We start from the raw sequence: 19,447 nt of genomic DNA, 5'->3' as shown, positions 1-19,447 counted from the left end.
GCCTCCAATCGCAAGGCGGCCCGGCAAACTGCGGCCCAATGGGCAGGCTGGGGGCGGCGCCCCGCGGACCCGACGGCCGTCCGCGCCGCGCTGACTTTAAAGGGGCTTTGGCCGCCGGGATCCCGGCGCCTCGCTCCGTCCTTGCAGCGCGGCCGGGGGGCCGGGGGCGCCGGGCCGGGCCGGGCCGGGGGCGGACACGTCTGCGGAGCCCGCAGGTGGGTGCGAGCGGGGCCCGGACGGGACGGGACGGGACGGGACGGGGCGGGAGGATGATGTCTTGCTCCCGGTCTCGGGGCGGGCGCGATCCGTGCGTGCCGCACGCGAGCTGTCCCGGGAGGGGCGCCTTGGGCTGCGGGACCCCCGACGGCTCCTCGCCCCGACGGCCGAGCCCCGAGCGCTGCCCTGCACGCTGTGGCCGCGGAGGCTGCTGCAAACGGCTCCTGCGGTCACGGCGTAAGGCGGGTGTTTGTGCTCCGTGTCCGAGCCGGAGGCTGCCCCTCCTCGCAGCAGCCTCCCTCTGCCCCTCCTGGCTGCCCCCAGGCTCTCCGCGTGGCTGGGTAAACTGAGGCACGGAAGCAGCGGTCCTGGCTCGGCGCGCTGAAGGAAGCTGTCTCCGCTCCGTGCTGCTGGGGGGTCTTGGGCTCGGGTGGCCGGCTCGTCTCCCTACGCAATGCAATGCAACGCAGCGGGGCCCGGCTCACGTTGGAAACTTGGCGCGAGGATGCAGACCGGGCCTTACAGGAGGGTGTTCAGGGCGAGGGGTCTTCGTCCTGCCAGGCTTGATTTCAAATCAAGGGGCCCCGCCTGCAGGGACTCGAAAGCTCACTGGGGACACGAGCATCATCTGCAGAGTGGCACTTAACCCTGCCTGGCGCCGTGGCTGCACAGGCCCCTGCCAGTCTCCTTCTCCAGCCATGTCCCACGAGCCTGGGCAGAGCGGTGGGCTTCGCAGCCAGGCCGGGCTCCGCGCACCAAGGGGAGGGCGGCGCACTCAGGTTGGGTCCCAGGGCCCCGATCCTGTCTGGGAGTCTGCTAGAGCTCATGTACAGTCCTGCTGCCCGCCCGCCAATGCAGGGTCAGGGCCTGCTTCCCGGAGGGAAGCACGCATCCAAGGGACAGCTCGTAGCGTGCGGTAGCCGGCCTCAACAGGCGGGCTTCCCCAGTGCCCGCGTGAGGCGGGCGCTCTTGTGCCGTCTGGTCCATGCCACACTGTCTGGTACAGGCACGACCGCGTCTTCCTGGCTTTGGCTTCCCTGGTGCAGACGAATCCTCTGCCGTAGTCTCCTGTCCACCTGCGATAAATTTCCAGCCAGTCCCTGCGTCCGGAGCTTTGCTCGCTCCGTGCTGGGGCATTTCCTAGCGCTGCTAACTTTAGAGAGGGGTTTTCACTGGTAATGAGTTAATCTTGCTGCTCACTGATGAGACCTGTGCAACGCCTGGAAGGGAAATCTTCCTGCTCCAGGGCTTCAATCCATCTCTTACGGCCTGGGGAGGACAGCCCACCATGTGCCCACGATGGCAAGGCCCCCTTCCAAAGTGGTCGGTAGCAGCTCGGGTCAGGGGCAAGACCGGAGATACCTGCCCCCAGGTCTGACCCAGTTCTGGCATCCTGAACGGTGACCCGGAGCTGCACGCTCTGGTGCTGCCTGCTCGCATCCTCTGAGCGTGGGGCAGAGGCTGGCGCTGCCACGGGCTGCCCTGCAAAGGGAGGTGGCCAAGATGAGCGGGTCAAAGAGGGTGTTTGAAATCCCGGCTCCCAGCCCCAGGCAGCTCTCAGCCCAGGTCCCAGGGAGATGGTCCAGCCAGAGGCCTTGACAGCTTGCCCTGCAACCCATGGCACGGACCCTATCGGTGCTGGGTCCCAGACCCATGAGATCCCCTCTGAGTGAGCAGAGAGAGACCTCCACAGAGGTGCCCGCCCTCCTTTTGAGGATGAGACCCACAGGGCTGAGCACCAGCAGCATCGGCTGAGCTGGGGGTGCTCAGTCCTCCTCAGAATTGGGCCCTTTATCAAGTGCAGGTGGGGGAGGTAAAAGGGGAAAATATGCCACCTGCACTGAAAGAGGGCAGGAGCCCTGTCCTGGTAGCAGCATGGGCAAAACCCTGTGGGCATCAAGGGGCCCCATCTCCCTGCCCTGCCCCTGAACAGGCCTGGGGGAGCCGGAGCCCCAGGCCGTCTGGCAGGGATGAGAGCCCAGGGCTCAGCCCTGGCTCGGGAAACCTGTGGGACCCTGTGCAGGGCGGTAGTGAGGCTGGATACGAGGTGATGGGCCCGTTAGAAACGGGTACCTGCTGGGTGCGGGCAGCAGGGGCAGGCGGGAGTCCCGCTCTCGGCTGGCTGGAAACGGCCCATGCCGCGCACTGGAGCAGGGGGAGCAAAGCAGATGGGGTGTGGGCAGGAGGGTGAGGCACCCCAAGCCTGGGTGTGGGTAGGATCATGTGCACCCGCTGGTGACCGCCGATCCGCCGGCCCCGCTTTGCAGGCCTGGCGCTGCCTGCTGTGGAGGGGGCACTCCTGATAGTGCTCTTTGCCAGGGACAGCACTGGAGAGCTCTCAGTAATGAAGCCACATGTGCCATGCAGCCCTGTGATGCCTGGCTGTGCTCAGCCCAGCCGCCGGGACTCTGCCCCAGCCCCCCCACCAGGCAGCAGCGCCCTGCCTAGAGCCCGCAAACAGCTCCCGGGCAAAGCCCGGAGAGTCTCCACCTGGGAGGAAGCCGCCTGTGTGGGTTTCATTATTTATGTCGCTATGGTGGGACCACCCGCAAGCCCCAGAGCCAGCCCCTGCTGTGCCAGGTGCTGTACAGATGTAGAACACGATCGTGGTCCTGCCCCATCGCCTTGGCACTCCCCATGCGTGTGCACATGTGTGTTTCCATGTGCTTCTATTAAAGAAAAATAGAATTAAAAACCCTCCTTCTCCTTGTCTGGGACGTCAGGTCCCCACCGTCCCCCAGTGCAGTCATTCCTGTAGCAGCAAATGCTCCACCCTGCCCAGAAGTTTCAGCATCACCGGATTTGCAAGGAGGTAGCTGTGATGAATCGAAATAACGTGGGACTTTCATTCTGTGTCACTGCCATGAGGAGCTGAGCTTGCAGGCATCGCTGTACGGACAGTACAGCACCAGGCTGCATTTTTATTGATGCTGAGTTTGGCATGAGCGGTGGGAGGGAGAGAGGCCTGGACCCATAAAGCGGACCCGGATTTTGAGGGCCGTGGCGAGTGTCGTATTCGGGCAAGGGGAGCAGCGATGCTTCCTCAGGCTGTGAGGGGGGCTGGGTTTCCAGGCCTTTTTTGGGTCCAGGCTTTTGTAAGGATGCTGCCAAAAGGAACCATGAATGCAAATCATGTGCACCCATTTCGCTGGTCTGCTCCCCTGTGCCCGGGTGGGGGCGGGCACCAGCGTTTTATGGCTGCTTGCACTCCCGTCACCTCTTCCGACATCTTGCTTCCCGTGTTGTACCAGGGGCTTCTTCCTTCGGCCCCATGACCTGCAAAACGGGCCGCTCATCCTTGAAAAGAAATGGCCTGAAAGGCTTAAAGTGTCACGAGGCCGATGCAGCCCCTCATAGGTGATCTCCCCCGAGCTCCTTCGGGGCAGCTGCCTCATGGCGGTAACCCAGCGCCTCTACCCTGCGGAGATGCTGCGCAGCATCCCAGAGCACAGCAGCCCTCCTGGTATCTAGGAGATACCACAATATCTGCAAAAATGAGTTTTTTCGACTCCAGGTATACCCTTCCCGGCTGGAGCTGAAGCAGAAGCAGGTGGGGGTTTGAGAGAGGCAGGAGGTACCTGCTCCCACCAGGTGCGATGAGGATGCCCGCATGAATGCCCCGACTCCTACACACATCTGTGGTGTGCACACACTCGTGCAAGGGGGACCTTGCGGGCAGTCACTGAGACAGCCCCTGATCCCACTGGCTCAGACTGAAGCTGCTCCTGCACCTGCTCCAGCCCAGCCCCACCTGGCAGGGAGCAGACCCGTGCAAGCTCTGTCCTCTGCAGACGGCTCTCTCAGTCCTTTTCTGCTGCTGGACTCTGCGGGGAGGGCCTCCACCCCTCTCCCTCTGCCCGCAGCTCGCTCTGGTCTGTGCTGGTTTGTTGTTTAAACAAGCTATAAAAAGCAGGAAGCCCGTCAAAGCCCAGCAAACACGCTAGTCAACTTTGACTTTTCCCTGAGTCAGAACCGGGATGCTGTTTGCTTTACGAGGCCTCGGAAACAGAGTGCAACGGGTCCCTGGGGTGGGCGAGGAGCTGTGCTGGGTTATCGCAGCTCGGGGAGAGCGAGGAGCAGCTCGGCAGAGTCTCTGTGCGGTGCCGGCGCTGGGCGTGGGAGCCGGCTTCTGCTGGCTGCGGCGTGCAGCAGAGTCCGGCGTGGACCCGCGGCGCAGAGGGAGCCTAGGGTACAGGGCCTTGTGGCCTGGTCTTTCCCAGGGTGTCAGGGCTGGGCCGGATCCTGCTTCGTGCCCAGTGCTGCCAGTCCCCCAGAATGAAGTGAGCGGGTCTGGGGCAGAGCTCTCGCTGAGCGGGGCGACAGCTGTGGGGGGATGCATTCGTTTCCTCTAGGACGGATTTGAAGGAGCGATATTTTCTTTTTTTTGTCTATGCACTTCTCAATTGCTTTGGGGGTGTCACCTAGGCCAAAGCCTGTTCAGCCCCACGTGCAGGGGGATTTTGACGGAGCCCAACCTCATCCGTAAGGACAATGACCCTTGATTTGCAAACGTTTCCCTTTCTGTGAAAACATCCTTTTTTCCACCCCCACCCGAAAAGCCCCGTTTGGATGGAAGCTCGGCCAGAGATGCTGAGCTGACCCGTGGCCTTTGCAGGTGGCACGGAAACGGCTCTTCCCGGCATGGCGTTGCCTGGCGCGTTGGGTAGAGCCGGCGTCCTGGGGCAGGGGGCCGCGGGCTGCATCTCCTGCAGCCTCGGTCCTCAGGCAGCTCGTTTGCAAAAGCAAAGCAGCTCCAGGCGAGGTGCCTGCAGGCCTGGCCGCGCTCTCGTACCTCAGCCTCGCGGCACCAGGAGGGAAGCGTTTCCGTGGACAGCCGCAGAGCTGAGCGCCGTGCGCGCGCCGAGCCCGCGGCCCCGCCAGCGCGAGGGGCCAGGGATTCCTCAGCCGCTGCCTGGCTGTCCCCCCGCTCCGCTGCGGCTCTCGCCGCCGGGCCCCACCAGGCACCTGGCGCCTCCGTTGCTGGGGTCAGGGCTCCCTGCCCTCGTCCGGGCGGTCGCAGAGATCTCGTCTTGTGGTTTCCTGCCGGGAGGCTGCCCGTTCTAGTGTCTGCGCTCGCGCCAGATCAGAAGCCTCTGCGGTTTCTTCCTTTGGTTTTTCCTGCCTGGTTCTGATGAAGCCCCGAGATCAGCAGGGGAAAAGCCTGCCACCCACGCAGGGCTTGTGATTCAAGAGAAATGGATGCAGGCGCGAGGCCCCGGGGGAAAGGAACTGCCCAATTCATGGCTCGCATCATCGGAGTGTGATTATCACCCGGTGCCTGCACCGCCCTGGAGATGCTCAGAGCATTGGTCCCATTTTACAGGCAGGGAAACTGAGGCCCAGGACAGGGAAAGGATTCGCCCCAGGGCTGCAGAGCAGAGCTGGGAAGAGTTTGCAGGTCTCCCAGTCCCAGGCACGGGCCGTGTGCGGGGGGGATCGCAGGCTCCTGGTCCTTGTGGCTGTCTGTCTCTGTCTCGCACTGCAGTCTGCCCTCGCGGCCATGCTCCCCGCTAGCCTGATCTGGAAACGCTTGTCCTGGTGTGACTGGGGCAGCGTGGCCATGATCCGAGCTCTCCAGGGCTCGCAGCTTGGGCAGCCTCTGGCTCTGGGTGCCCCGCTGGGGCAGTTTGGAGAGGTGAAGCGGCTTCCCCTGAAAAACATATTGTCTCGAGGTCGGCCCCAAATCCATCCGTCCTGGCCTTGGCTTCTTGTAACTGAGGGCTTGGGGCAGTCTCAGGGCCTTGCTTTGCTCCTGCAGTGACCCGTGGCTTTGCTAGGCCTGGCCCGGGAAGCAGGGGAGGGCTCGGGGCCTTGCATGCAGCCTGGAAGATGCCAAGCTGGGCATCTTGGGCTGCGTTGCTGGGGTCCCTTCAGTGGTCTGCCTGTTGGCAGCGCGGGCACATGCTGGGTTCGCACGCTTGCCTCGGGGAAGACTTGGCTCCGTTCCTTGCTGTGTGTGACCTCAGGGCTTTGCTGGAGCACATGGAAAAACATTGGCATCCTCGGGGGGGCTGGGTGCATCTCAGAGCACTAATTAGGCCTTCAAATAGGAAGTTTGCATGCTCTGCCCTGATGCACATGACCTATAAATGCGCACCGGCTCTTCGGAGCTAAGAATGATCCTCCCGGCTGCCGGAGGACCTGGTCCTGCCAGCTCCGGGGCGCCTCCATTGCGTTCCTGCCCGGTGCAGAAGGGTGTCGCGGCACGGGGCAGTTGAGGGGTGGTGGAGCTGTCGGCCATGTGAGAGCTTAGGGTGTCTGCCTGTCCTGTGTGAATCTCGAAAGGACGGTCTGTCCTGCACTAGACCCTGGGTCCCAAGCCCAGGAAGGGGCCATGGTGTCCTGCCCTGGGCAGGGAGCCATGGTGTCCTGCCCTGGCCGTGGCCTGATGCTGTGCCCGCCAGGCCCCGGATGAGGGGGTTGCAGTCCAGACAGGCCGGGAGGGCCTGGCGGGACTGGAGCCGGCTCCACCCTGCAGCAGCAGGAGCCTGTTGGCTTGTGGAGCTGAGCTGGGCACGGGATACCAGGGCTTGGGGCTGGGGGAGAAGGGGCTTGTCTGTGCACTTGCTGGCAAGTGAACCTCGGGGCCATCTTGAACCCTCAGGCCAGCACGTAGGATGCCTGCTGAAGGAGTTGGAAGTATGTGAAGCCCCAGGCTGAAAAGTCTGGGGTGGAGGATACTTGCTGGTCGTGGGGCCGTGTAAAGGGTTTTGAACAATTCAAAGGATTTGGAACTGATCTGGCTAATTTGACCTGATGCACACACATTTTTCCAAAATATAACCCCCACCCCCCCCAGACACACACACACACACACACACACACACACACACACACACACACACCCCGGCTAAAAAAACAAAACAAAAACACTTGCTCTTGAGCACTGCTTTGGCCAGAGCTGGAGCACCGCAGCGCTTGGCCCACCCCACATGAGTCCCTGTCCCCTCTGCACGGCCCGTGGGTGTGCTGGCGGCATTGGGAGATGGCCAAGGAGGCACCAGCCTCGTGGCGGTGGTTGCCACGAGGTCATGGTCCCAGGTCATTATCCTTGGAGAGGAGGGGCCTCGAGAGCACCCGAAGGCAGGGGAAAGGGAAGTGGTCGGGCGGCTAAGAGGAGAAGCATTAGCACAACAGGAGGCTTGACCCGTGTCCAGGGTCTGCACCGGATGGATCTGCCTGATCTATTGTCTCTGAGCCACACATGGGAAACGCCAAGGTGTGCTCAGCCCTGGCACTGCCTGGAGGATGGGGCTCGTGCCCTGTCCGGCGTGGGCACGGAGGGCAGGGGGATGTGCCTGTGTGAGACAAGGCCGGCAGGGGCGCCACGCTGGTCTGTGCTGTGTTGCCGTCCCTCTCGCACGAGGGCCTTGCACTGGGGGTTGGTGGCAGCTAATGAAAGCCAAGAGGCAAGTGCATGGCTGGCGAGACCAGGTCCCCTCTGCCCCCCTGGGCACTGGCCTGGCCTGGGGCAGCTGAGGGGCAGGCTGGCGGCTCCAAGCATGAGACCTTTGCTGGACAGAGCTTGGCCCGAGTCCTGGCAGCCAGGAAACCTCAGGCCTCCCTTTGCTGTGAAAGGGGCACGGGGTCTCCAAGGCACAAGGGGCTGGGAGAGCTGCTCGACCTCTGTAGCACCCGCAGCTCCAAGGGCCAAGGCCAACGTGGTGCGCCTCCAGCCTCGGGTGTCCCCGAGTGCGGCCAGCTGATGCTGCGAGCTCGGGCTCGGCTGCGGGAGGTGCTGCTCCTGCTGCTGTAATGAGCTGCTTGGGGAGGCGGCTGATGAAACCGGTCCGCGTGTTGCATGAGCCCTCTCTGTCTGCGTGATTAACCGTATACCCTGTAGAGGCCGGGGGGAGGGAGGGGGCCGTGGCCGGGGCTCTGGGGCAGGAGCCGCGCCTGCCTCTCCCCTGGATGAGCAGGGGTTTGCCGGGCTGCTCTTGGCTTTTGCTGTCCCCGCCTGCAGATGCCTCAGCCAGGCCTGGTCCCCGGGGGCCCTGTTGCCGTCAGCCCCACGTGCAGCAAGGCCCGGGCAGGCTGAGGCTGGGGCTGGGGCGGTGAGGCCCCTACTCCGTGCCTGTCCAAACGCGGGGGCTGCTGCAACTTCCCTTTTTCTTTCTTTAAACCCAGCGCTGCCTCCCCCGCCTGCTATTCTCAGCCTCCCGCCAGTGACCACAGCATCTCGGGCTGCGTCACAGCCGCCCCTGGAGCTGCCGGCGCCTGCGGGCACTGGGCTGGCACCAGGGGAGAGGGGGTGAATCGGATTGGCCTGCCCTGGGCTCCCCAGCTGGCTGGGGCAGGGACGGGGCCGCTGACCTCTGCCCCGTTCTGCTCCACGCCCCAGCCGGGGATGCTTCTCCCCACTGAGCCGCCCGGGACCGGCCCCATATTTGCGTCGTTCTGATTGAATAGTAATGCGGTGCTGCTCCCCCGGCCCCCACCTTCCCAAAGGGCCCTCACATGCTCGGCAAGTAAGAGCCTGGGAGCAGCGGGGAAATGCGGCCATCTCTGGGGAGCGGCGGAGGGAAGGGGAGGGAAAGTTCCTGGCCAAGAACAAAGAGGCCGTGGGGCTTGGCCGGTCTGCGGAGAGCAGAGTCCTGGGCTCAGGGCCGGCAGGATCCGCCAGAGCCCCGGCCCGGCCTCGGACCCTGGGTTTGGGGTGGCCGCATAGCTCAAAGCTGGGGCCTTATCCTTGCACACCAGCCAGGCGCAGAGCTAATGCAAGCCCCAGCCCAGCTCCCCATCACAGAGGCTCTGGGCTGTGCGGGGCTGGGGGGTGCTGGAAGAGGCAGAAGTGCAGCAAATAACCTTCTGGCCACGGTGCACCCCTGCACAACCCCGCGGGGCCCTTGCAGCGGGGGGCCGGGGCTGGGTGACGCAGGGCAGCCTCTGGGCTGCTGTGACCCTGCCTGGGGCGTCGCAGACTGCATCCCTCCGCTTCCCCCTGGCTGCACCCACACGTGCAGACCCCTCCTCCCCATGAGCCACACGCCCTGGCTTTACGGCCCAGCGTGAGGGAAGGTAGGGCTGGGATGGAGAAGGAAAGGGCTGGGATAGAAGGGGTTAAGCAAGGGGAGAAGGGAACCCCCCTGGGGTGACTCGTTAACTGCTGTTGTTCTGGATCCAGCTAATTGCCCAGGCCTCAGGTGCCCTGACAGCGGCGGGGGCCATTCGCTGTCCCTATGGGTGCCCCCCCACGCCCACCCAGCCAGTGGCCTCTGAGCCCGCGGGATGCCCAGCGGCACAGCGGCCAGCACGGTGCCTGCACCGCCGGCCTCGGGCCTGCAGCCCTTTTTGGGCAGCAGAGATGCTCCAGGCACCGGGCACAGCTGGGGCTTGCACGCTCTGCCCAGGGGCTCGTGGAGCTCGGCATCCACGCAGGGGCTCTGTCCAGCCAAGGAAGGGGCTTGGGTTGCTCAGCAGCCGGGCTGATGCCCAGCCCCTGCCCCAGGATGAATGCACACGAGGCCAAGGGCTTTGCCTGGCGCCATCCTTGCAGGGATGTGCTGCACCAGTGGGCTTGCCCTGGGGCAAAGCCTGGCGCTGAGCTGAGCCCAGCCCTGCTGTGACCAAGGCTGCAGCCTCCCTGGCTCTGCTTGGGGCTGGGCACACACCCTGCCCCCGATCCTTGAAGCCCCATCCAGGGAAGATCTGCCCTCTGAGCCAGCCCTGAATGCCCACCACCCAGCCCTCGGTGCACTCAACTCTCAGCCACCCGCCCATCTCCCTTGACTGCCTTGCACACCCGCTTTGCACTAGTATCCCTGCCAGCCAGGGAAAGGCAGACTGGGCCCTCGGCCAGCAGGCACGGTGCGTTGGGAAAACCTCAGGGAGGGCTCCCCGGGGACCGTCGGCTTCTTTCCGGCAAGTCCCTTCCCATCGGAGCGCGGGGCACGCTCGTCCCCTGGGCACACCTTTGCGTCGTGCGTGGGCCGACAACATGCCGGGGCCGGGGGCCGTGGGAACCCAAGCAGAATTTCCTTCCATCAATTAAAATTAGTTTGGATAGACTAAATTTAGCTGCCAAGGGAGATGGCGAAGGCTGCCGAGAGAGGAGCGGGACGAGAAAGGGCACCGGGCAGGCACAGGGCAGCCTGGCCGCGCCCCGGGCCGCGGCGTGGGGAGGGGCACGGCAGGCTCTCGCTGGGTGTCTGGGAGCGGAAGCCGGGGCCGCGGCAGGTCCCTGGGGACCGCAGGCCAGAGAGTGTCCTGAGAGAGCTCCCGGCCTTGCCAGCTTCCCAGATCCACGGCCCGGCCGAGGAGGCTTGGGACGGCGCCAGCGGGGCCTGGCTCCAAATCGGGAGGGAGGCTTGGCTGGGCCCAGAGAGAGGAATCCGGCCCCTGGGCCCCCTCTGTGTCCTCCTGCACCCCGCTGAGCCTGCGCGTGCCCCGGAGGACATGCTGGGCCCCGACGAGACCCTGCTCAAAGCTGCTGTGAGAAGCCTTGCTTGGGCTGGGTCCCATGAGAAAGCCCTAACCCGAGAGGCTGAGACTGGCCGTCCCCGACTGCCATCGGTCGAGCTTGGCGAGGAGAGGCTGCCGGCACGGAGCCGTGTCCCCACCAGCGCTGAACCCCACGGGGCCGCGACTCCGGGGTCCGGTCCCTGCCGGGGTCGGGCTCTCGGTGTGGACGGAGCAGGAGCGGGAATGGGCGAGGGAAGACCGAGTCCCAGGTGTGGGGGGCTGGGCGGCAGGGGAGGAGGGCCCCTCCCACCCGCTCGGGGCAGCAGGGAAATTCGGGGTCTCTCTCCTGCCCGCGCCGCTGTCACGCACGCACCGACGGTAAGAGAGACGTGGGTGGTTTTCATTTCACTCCCTTCTCAGGCAGCCACTTCCTGACCCAGCCGTGTCTGAGGTCAGCGCGAGTCTGCGCGAGAAAAAATAAAAAGTAGCTTAAAAAAGGATTGAAAAGGGGAGAGAGAGAGAAAAAAAAATATAAAGCCTGAAACCTCCCAGCCTCCCTGGGCCTTGCAGAGGGAAGCCCGCCAGCTCTGCTTGGCACGCCAGCTCGGTGAGGGACCCCGCGGTGCTGGTGACCGGGAAGGGGGGCTTCTGTCCTCTTGGCACGAGGGGAGAGGTCTGCGGTCCCGCCGCGGCCCCGGGAATGCAGGTGCCCGAAACCTGCTGGGTGCCGAAGGGCGCTGGCGGGGGCAGCCCCGGAGGTCGGAGCCGCAAGGGACCGGGCAAAAAGATGGGGGCAAGGTTGGCAAAAAGACCGGGGTCTCTCGTGTTCTCCGCAAGCCGTTCCTGGGCGAGCGCCGGCCCTGGCCAGGCCGCGCCGGGAGCCTGCGGCCATGGTGCCAAGTTTGGTTTCTGTTTTTTTACTGAGAAACTGAAACATTCCACCGAAAATGAAACTGCCCCCGGAAATGGCCGTTCTGGGCCAGCTGCCGTGACGCAGGAGGTGCGGGCGATGGAGAGAAGGCCGCGGAGCCGCCCCCGAGGCTCTGTGCTAAGCCCGCGGGCTGCGTCGCAGGCGGTTGGGCTGGACTCTGGTCCGAGGCCTCCTCCAGGCTGTGCCCGCCGTCCCCTCCCTCGCGCCTCACCCTGCCGACGGCTCAAGGGCTGCGTCTCCCTCTCTTCCAGCCTCTCCTCGCAACCAGGCGTGAGCAATGGGGCGGAAGAAAATACAGATCAGCCGCATCTTGGACCAGCGCAACCGGCAGGTGAGTGACAGCCGCGGCCCCCAGAGCCGCCTCCATGCCCCTGCCCTGGGCAGGACCAGAGCGACGGGGGCTCTAGTAGCTGCGGTCAGTGCCTGGAGCCAACCAGTTCCCCAAGCTGGCCCAGCCCAGCGCCCAGTCTTTGCCCCGTGGGGTCCTGGCCTGCCCTGATGAGCACGTGGTGTGTGCATGGCCGATGGTGCTGTGTTTCCTTCTCTCCAAGGTCTCTGGCAGGGACCAGCCAGCCATGCAATGCCTGGCAGCTCGCAGCAGCGGGCACCGTGCCACCTGCTGCAAGGGCAGAGCGGTGCCTGGGGAGCTTTCTTATGCACCTAATGCGCCTGGGGGCAGAGGATATTTATACCAGAGCTGAGGAGCCGCGGGCTCCGGGAGGCGCTAATTTAGTCCTCGCGGTGAAGCGGGGCGAGGACGGGCCCCTGCACCCAGGCCTTGCAGGCCATGTCTCGTGGCTGGGGGGGCAGCTGTCCTGGGTGCGGGCTGGGAGGAGCCCAGGAGTCTCTGCTGACCGGAGGAAGCCAAGCCCTGGCACCTGGCTGTCGTTGTGGGTGCAGGGCACCGGGGTTGGGCCCACGAGCAGGGTGTCCAGGAGGTGGCAGCTCCCAGGTGAATGCCAGGGGGGTAATGGAGAGGGCACAACCGCAGGCTCCTTGTCCCTCTTGCCCCGGGTGAGCCGCCCCCAAGGGCCCCCGTGAGCATCGGTCACCATCAGGCCCTCTCCCGACGGCTGCCCTGGCACCACTGGGCATCCCAGCCCCAGCCTGGGGGGAAAGCCAGGGGTCCTGGGTGTCCGGGCAGTTGGAGCACCTGCCCAGCGCGCTGTGCCCTGCCCCAGGTGACCTTCACCAAGCGGAAATTCGGGCTGATGAAGAAGGCCTACGAGCTGAGCGTGCTATGTGACTGCGAGATCGCCCTCATCATCTTCAACAGCACCAACCGCCTCTTCCAGTACGCCAGCACCGACATGGACAAGGTGCTGCTCAAGTACACCGAGTACAGCGAGCCCCACGAGAGCCGCACCAACTCGGACATCCTCGAGGTACCTGCGCGGGGCCGGGCCCAGGCGGCGAGCAGTGGAGCCAGGGCCCTGAGCCGAGCCGAGCCCTGCAGGACACAAGTTTGCAGGGGCTCGGGCTGGAAGCGGGGTGCCCGCCTGAGCCCCGGTGCTCCAGTGCACAGGGCAGTGGGCCCTGGGGTGGGGTGCAGATGGAGCAGGGCAGGGGCTGGGTGCTGGCCACGCAGGTCCTAGTCGCTCACTGCCGCCTTCCCCGTCAGACGCTGAAGCGGAAGGGGCTGGGGCTGGAGAGCCAGGAGCTGGAGCTGGAGGACGGGCTGGACTCCGTGGAAAAGCTTCGCAAGCTGGACGAGGGCGTGGACCTGACGATGGCGCGGCCACGGCTCTACGTGAGTAGCTGGCTCCCCCCTGCCCCTGCCTTGTACCCCAGTGGCCAGAGCCACAGAGAGTGCAAGCGCTGGAGGAGTCGTGCCCACGGTGTCTGGGCAAGGCACGGGCACCCCCAAGTCCTGCCATGACCCCGCTGTCCCCCTGCAGCTGCCGTCCTCCCTGCCCAGCCACGAAGCCGCCTATGCAGGCACGCCGCCCTCCGGGAGCGAGGGGGGCCTGAGCAGCACCAGCGGGTCGCCGCAGCACCAGAGCCGCCCGCCCGCGTTCAAGCCGGCCATCCCGAAGCACGGCCCGCCCTCGGTGCGGTCCCCAGGGCCTCTCCCGCCAGGTGCGTGATGAGTTGGGGCCGGGCTGGGCTGCAGCCACACCATGCAAACCTGGCCCCTCTCCTCTGTGCCTCGGTTTCCCCGTCAAACCAGGACAGGGTTTGTTCTGGTAAAGCAAAAAACCCACCGACGTCTCCCCGGCTGCAAGGGGGGGACCGGTGCCCCGAGGCAGGGGGCTGTGGCAGCATCGGAGCAGGACTCTGGTGGCTTCCAAGCCCTTGGCACGTCCTCAGCGTCCCAGCAGGTAGGGCAGGGACCCACGGGGGAAATGGGCCACCTCCACCCTGGCACTGCTGTGATTTGGCGCTGGGGGGAGAGCTGGGGTGAGGGGCGGCGGCTGCGGCCGTGCAAAGCGCTTGCTGCTGCTGTGTCTGGGCATGCACGGGCGGAGGGGGGGGCAGGCGGCAGCTGGGCAGGTGTCTCCTCCTGGCTCCCCACAGCTGCTTCCGGCACCGTGCTGAGTCACGGCTTCTGCGGCTGTGCGCACGGGCACACGCACCCATCGGTGCACACTTCCCGTGCATGTGCATGCCGCCCCCGCGTGCTCACATGCACGCTTTGCTGCCATGGGGGGTGCTCCAGTGCCCTGTGGGGAGGGGAGAGGCAGGGGTCCCTCTGCCTCCTGGCTCTGCTCGGGGCTGCAGCGAGGCTGGGCTGGGAGCAGTGGGAGGCGGTGGAAATCTCAACCCTGCTGAGTGCAGCCTGGCTTGAAAGCACCCGTCAGCTGGAAAAAGTGACTGAGGCTGACCAGTGGAAACTCCCCGGGGGCGCAGGCGGGGAGGTGATGAGGGGGCCAGGGGGAGCATGTGGCTTCGCTGCGGCCGCGCGGTGCCGGAGATGGCGCGCTGGGGGCAGCGCCCACGCGGTCTGTGCAGGGCCCTGGTGCTCGCCCCCGCACCGGAAGGCCCTGGGTAATCAGTGCTGGGGGAGAGCTCACCTCTCCTGCGTGCTTGGGGGCAGGCGCTCGGGCCAGACCCCTCCGCCCTTCTCCAGCTGCCCTCTGGCCCAACAGGCCCGTGCTCTCTGCGGGTGGGTTGCAGTGAAGCAGATGCTCGTCCTGGGGACAGGATGGAGAGCCACCCGGGCCCTTCAGACAGAGCCCCCAGGCAGCCAGGAGAGACCTGTGGGGCTGGGCAGCGGCCAGGAGCCCCCCTTGCCCCCCATCAGCCCTCTTTCACCTGGGCTGCGCTGTACCTGCCCCCCGAGGTGCCTCATTTCCCCTCCCCCAAGCAGCAAATGAAGGGGGGGCTGTCAGCTTGTGCCGCCTGCCAGGCTCCCGCCGGCCCCCCCGTCGGCCCCGGCAAGCCGTGCGCAGGGAAGGATGCCAGCGGCCGCTGGAGGTCTCCCATGCACCGCGCAGCAGCGCTGCTGGAGCCAGGCTTGGCCGACAGGCCGGGCTGGGGGAAGGTGGGGAAGGGGCACCCTGTTTCCTGCCTTGCCCAGGGGCGGGGAGGACCAGCTGGGGTTGATGCCAAACTCGGTGCTTGGCCTCCGACGGCGCGCGTGGGGCTGGCCCGCAAGTCCCGGGCTGGCCCAGCCACCGGGGCTGTTAGCAAATGGCTTCCGCTGGCCCCGGCCGCAGCCCAGGTGCGAGGCTGCTCTGCTCGGACGAGCCCCGGGGCCGCCTCGCAGAGGAAGTGGGTTTGCAGGCTCCGGAGCAGGGGAGATTTCCGCCGTGCGCCCTTGTGCGCTGCTCGGCGGCCGCTCGCTGCTCCCCGCCAGCACGGGAGCCGGGCCAGCAGCTTGTGGGCAGCTCCAGGCCCTCTCCCTGTCCTCCCCAGAGGGCCTGAGTTTCCCCCAATTCCAGGCAAAGGAGCCCCGATGTGGGCTCCACCTGGGTCCCCTACACCCACTGGGGCATTTAAGTCCCCCATCTCCTGCCCTGCACCCCAAAGAAGGGCAGCCACGGCACTGGGGACCCTTCCCCAGCCCAGCCTGGCGCTTCCCAGCTGCACTGACCCTTGCCTGTTCCCTTCTCTGCTCAGGCATCGGCTACCCCCTCTTCTCCCACGGGAACCTGAACCGTGCCCTGGCCACCAGGACCTCTCCCCCGCTCTATCTGGGGGCAGAAGGCCGCAGGGCTGACGTCCACACCAGCTTGTCCAGTGCCAGGAGCAACCTGACAGCAGCGGTGAGTGCTGGGCACGGCCTGGAGAGCTGGCATGTGGGAACTGGCATCTCCCGGTGCTGCGGCTCGCCCATGGAGACACGGGGCTGGGGTGGGCTTGGGGGCCGTGGGCTGGGAAGGATTGAGGGGGGAGACGTGAGATGACTTGGCCCTTGTGCCACGCGTGTTCGTCGGTGCCTGCACGCACGCAGCCATGTGTCCCTGCCCAGTTGTGTGTGCATGTGTAGGTTGGGGGCCGGGGAGGGAAAGGAGTAGGGCAGAGGAGCCACAGTCCTGGGGCACCCGGCTGGAGCAGACTTGTGTTTCTCAGCAGCGCTCGCTCTATCCCGGGCTGCAGAGCATGAGCCCAGTGATCCCCGCGGGCAACGCCAGCATGCCAGGCCAAGGGCTCGGGGCCTTCCCCTTCCTCACCTCGGGCCAGTCAGGTAAGCCCCTGGGCTGACGCCCTGTCCCTTAGCATGGCTCCATCCCATCACGGTCAAATCTGCCCTCCTGTCCCCCCCAGGGGAGGCGCGGGGGCCACTCCCGGAGCCGGGCCGACTCCCCACCTCGCAGGGGCTTTGCCTGCTCCGTGGTGCTGGGGCCCGGCGCCCGGCAGCTCCCCCCGCCTGCCTCCCCTGAGCAGCCTGTCGCTCTCTCGTTGGCAGAGTACGGCTCCGGGGAGGCCTCCGTGCACCCCAGCTTCCTCCAGCCCAACACCATGGCCTCCTGGCAGCACCACCGGGACATGGCAGCCTCCGCCCACCCGCTGCTGGGGTAAGAACCGCGCCGGGGCTCTCTGCTGCTGGAGACAAGTCGGGACCCGTGGCCCTGGAGCACCCCACCCTTGCTCTGCCCCCGCGCCCCCTTCCAGACAGAGCCATGGGGTGGGCCCGGGACCTGACAGCCAGAGCCCCAAGCCCTGGGACCCTGTGCCTGCACTGCACTCCTCCTCCAAGCTCCCCGGCCACCGCCAGCAGTGCAGGCACGGAGCCTGGCGAGGGGCTGCTGCAGGGAGCTGGGGAGACCCTGCCCTTTGTGGCGTGCCAGTAGGGGGTGCTCCTGCGTTGAGCCACCCACCTCCCTGCGCCCGACCACCGTCCAGTGCCTCCCTGGGGTGCCTCCCGCCTGGCCGACCCCGTCCTGGAGCATGCCCGCTAGCCCGGGGTTTCACTGCCACCACCCAGGGTCTGGACTGAATTCGGGCTCTGCGCACTCTGGGAAACACAGGCCTAGTAGCCCTCAAGGGGACTTGATTCACTTCAAGAAGTTGGGGTGCTTCCCTCCGCCAGTAGTGGCCTCCCTTAGCCGAACCGAGGGGACCCCAAGGCATAATCTAGACCCACTCCCAAGAAGTCTCCCACGCTAGGTACAAAGGAGAACTTTATTGGTCACGGAGGGCAGGGCTGGAATAGGGGGCAGGGGAGAGCAATATCGGAGAAATCCCATCGAGCAAACTCCCCTGGCTGGGTAGCCTTTGGTCTTGCATGGGAGTTGCTGCAAGCTGTATGTCTAGCTAGATCTCCGGTAGCTCGCTCACAAGTATCATCCCGGGGCGGTTGGAGAATCCTCTGGAGGCAGGCGGTTCCTCGATCACGAGTTTTGAGAGAGAGAGCAAGTTTCAGATGGTGCAGCTCCTCTTTGTTCCTGAGTCTCCCTCATGGCTGCTGCCCCCCAGCCCCGGCAGCCCTTAACTTACTAGCTCTTGTGACCTCAGTTACCTGGTCCAGTGGAGGCCAGCACCTGTTGGCTCTCAGCCAACCAATTTGAACGACATCACTAGTTGCTGGGCAGACTCTGGCCCACCAGGAGGGAAGCCCCTCACCCAGGTATGCATGCTAGTCAGGTAGGCAGAGGGAGCAGGTTCCCCCTCCCTCGGGAACGTGTCCAGCTCGGGTGACCCAAAGAGAGAAGGTAGGATGGCTCTCTCGGCGTGGCCCGTCCTAATTACAATTGTCGCAGAGCTGAGGTTTTTGGGAGGGAAACAAAGGTGGCTTTCTGCCACACCCTTCATGCCTGCTTGGAAGGGACGGGCCCGCCTGCCCACCCGGGAGATGCCAGCGCTGGAGCGAAGCCTCCTCTGCAGAGGTCCTGGCTCCACCTGGTGGCAGGAGCTGCCCTGGGCTGGAGCGACCAGGGCTCTCCCGCCACGCCGATTCACGTGGCACGTGTCCAGTGGCCACGGCAAAGAGCAGGTCCCCCGGCCCCAGGCCTCGGTCACGGTGCTGTGCTGCACGATGCTTGGACACGAAGCACGGGGCTCCCCTCGGCCTCGATGCGTGGGAACGGAGCCCTCCAAACCCAGCCGCTTTGCCAGAGGTGCAGGCCCAGTGCAAGGATAGCAGGGGGAAGCCCAGGGCTGTGAGTCCCGGTGCCCCTGGCTTCCCGGCAAGGCCTGCTCCTGGGAACATGCCCAGTGCCTTGTCCCAGGGCTGCGGGCTGTTTGCCGAGCCTGTGTAAAATTGGATGTGTCCAGGGGAACGCATCCACCCTCCCCCATCACCCCCCGGGAGCCCCTGGCTGCTGGCAGCGTAAGCCCAGATCTCAGCCCTGTGCCGAGGGAATTGGCATCCCCTACGTGACCCGCAGCCCCCGCATGGCTCACGCCTTCTTCTTTCCATCCCCAGGACCCCCAGCAGGATCCTCCCCACCGACGAGGCGGCCCCGGTCCCCAGCTCTTCTCCCCAGCAGCAACCCATCAACATCAAGTCCGAGCGGGTCTCCCCGGTAGTGAGCTGCAGCTCGGCCACCCCCCAGCCCCCCGCAAGCGGCCTGGCCCCCCTCGGCGATGGCCCCCGGGAGCCTGGGGACCTCCACCCGCGGGAGGAGTACAGCAAGGGGTACCCCTACTCCCTCGTCCTGCCCCGGCCCCTGGCGGAGGAGCAGCGCGGCGGCATCCCCATGCGGCGCCTGCAAGTGACGGACATGTGGCAGAGATAGTGGGTGGGCCGGCCAGCGGGGGCTGCCCCAGGCGGGCAGCAGGGCACAAGCGGGCAGCACTCAGGGGCAAGTCCTCACCCCCGAAGGAGCTGGGGGTGCCTCTCCCAGCACCCTGCCCTGTGCATGCCCGTGGCCCCCTCCCTCTACCTGAGCCACCCCCGGCCCCCTTGTTCTCTGTTCCCGGCGTCCGTAGTGTCGGAGAACAGGGCCGTTTCCCGGAGCGGGGCTGGGCTCCCTGCCAGGGAGGGGTGCCCGTCTGGCTTTTGACCCTCTCCACTCCCCACGCCAGCCAAGCCCGCAGTGACGTCTTCCCCCCTCCTGCCTTCGTGCCAGGGGCGGCAGCTGCATGGCCAAGGCGTCAGCCCGCTAGCCCAGCCACAACCTGGGCGACGGTCAGGATGCCGGTGTGCCGCCCCAGCTGGGTGCCCTGCAGACAAGAGCAGGTCCAGCCCCAGGCCAGGCCGATGGGGGGGTTCACAGTGTTCAGGTGCCGCCTGGGATCCTTTTCTATTTATTGTGCTCCATCCATGGGTTCGACCAATAAAATCCGGGTGCATCCAGCCCCGCCACCGTGCCCCTTTTTTTGCAGCGTGAGTCGCTGCCCCCAGCGCCCATCCCTGGCAGAGCTGCGCCGGCCATGCTGGGGTGGGAGGGATGCAAGCAGTGGCTCTTCTCTGAGCCCAGGGCCCAGCAGAGGCTTTCTGCAGCAGGAAGCCAACCTACTTTTGCTGCCGCTGATGGACGGGTCACTGCTGCAGTGCTGGCCCTCGGGGGA

General features: G+C 65.8%; 1 protein-coding gene across 2 annotated transcripts; it reads left to right on the top strand.

Annotated features, from left to right (window-relative positions):
* The first annotated feature begins 118 nt into the window (after window positions 1–118).
* Window positions 119–19,232, top strand: MEF2B (myocyte enhancer factor 2B). Of its 2 annotated transcripts, none has more exons than XM_059719630.1 (9): window positions 119–215; window positions 11,800–11,879; window positions 12,730–12,933; window positions 13,170–13,298; window positions 13,447–13,627; window positions 15,611–15,756; window positions 16,067–16,178; window positions 16,401–16,509; window positions 18,360–19,232. In XM_059719630.1, the coding sequence occupies exons 2-9, from the start codon at window positions 11,826–11,828 to the stop codon at window positions 18,670–18,672; spliced, it is 1,248 nt and encodes a 415-aa protein (XP_059575613.1). In that variant the 5' UTR covers window positions 119–215; window positions 11,800–11,825; the 3' UTR covers window positions 18,673–19,232. The 2 variants fall into 2 exon arrangements, with proteins under 2 accessions (XP_059575613.1, XP_059575612.1); XM_059719629.1 differs by having other exon boundaries at window positions 16,064–16,178.
* The last annotated feature ends 215 nt before the right edge of the window (window positions 19,233–19,447 follow it).

The sequence above is a fragment of the Alligator mississippiensis genome, chromosome 16, assembly GCF_030867095.1.
Source record: "Alligator mississippiensis isolate rAllMis1 chromosome 16, rAllMis1, whole genome shotgun sequence".
NCBI classification, from domain to species: Eukaryota; Metazoa; Chordata; order Crocodylia; family Alligatoridae; genus Alligator; species Alligator mississippiensis.
This window is presented reverse-complemented; position numbering and strand designations above follow the sequence as displayed.

What these genes read in the sequence shown, in the direction of transcription:
- MEF2B (XM_059719629.1), top strand. Translation starts at nt 11,826, where the DNA reads ATGGGGCGGAAGAAAATACAGATCAGCCGCATCTTGGACCAGCGCAAC. An exon ending in CCAACTCGGACATCCTCGAG is followed by an intron (nt 12,934 to 13,169) that starts GTACCTGCGCGG and finishes CTTCCCCGTCAG; the next exon opens with ACGCTGAAGCGGAAGGGGCT. An exon ending in CCTCACCTCGGGCCAGTCAG is followed by an intron (nt 16,179 to 16,400) that starts GTAAGCCCCTGG and finishes TCTCGTTGGCAG; the next exon opens with AGTACGGCTCCGGGGAGGCC.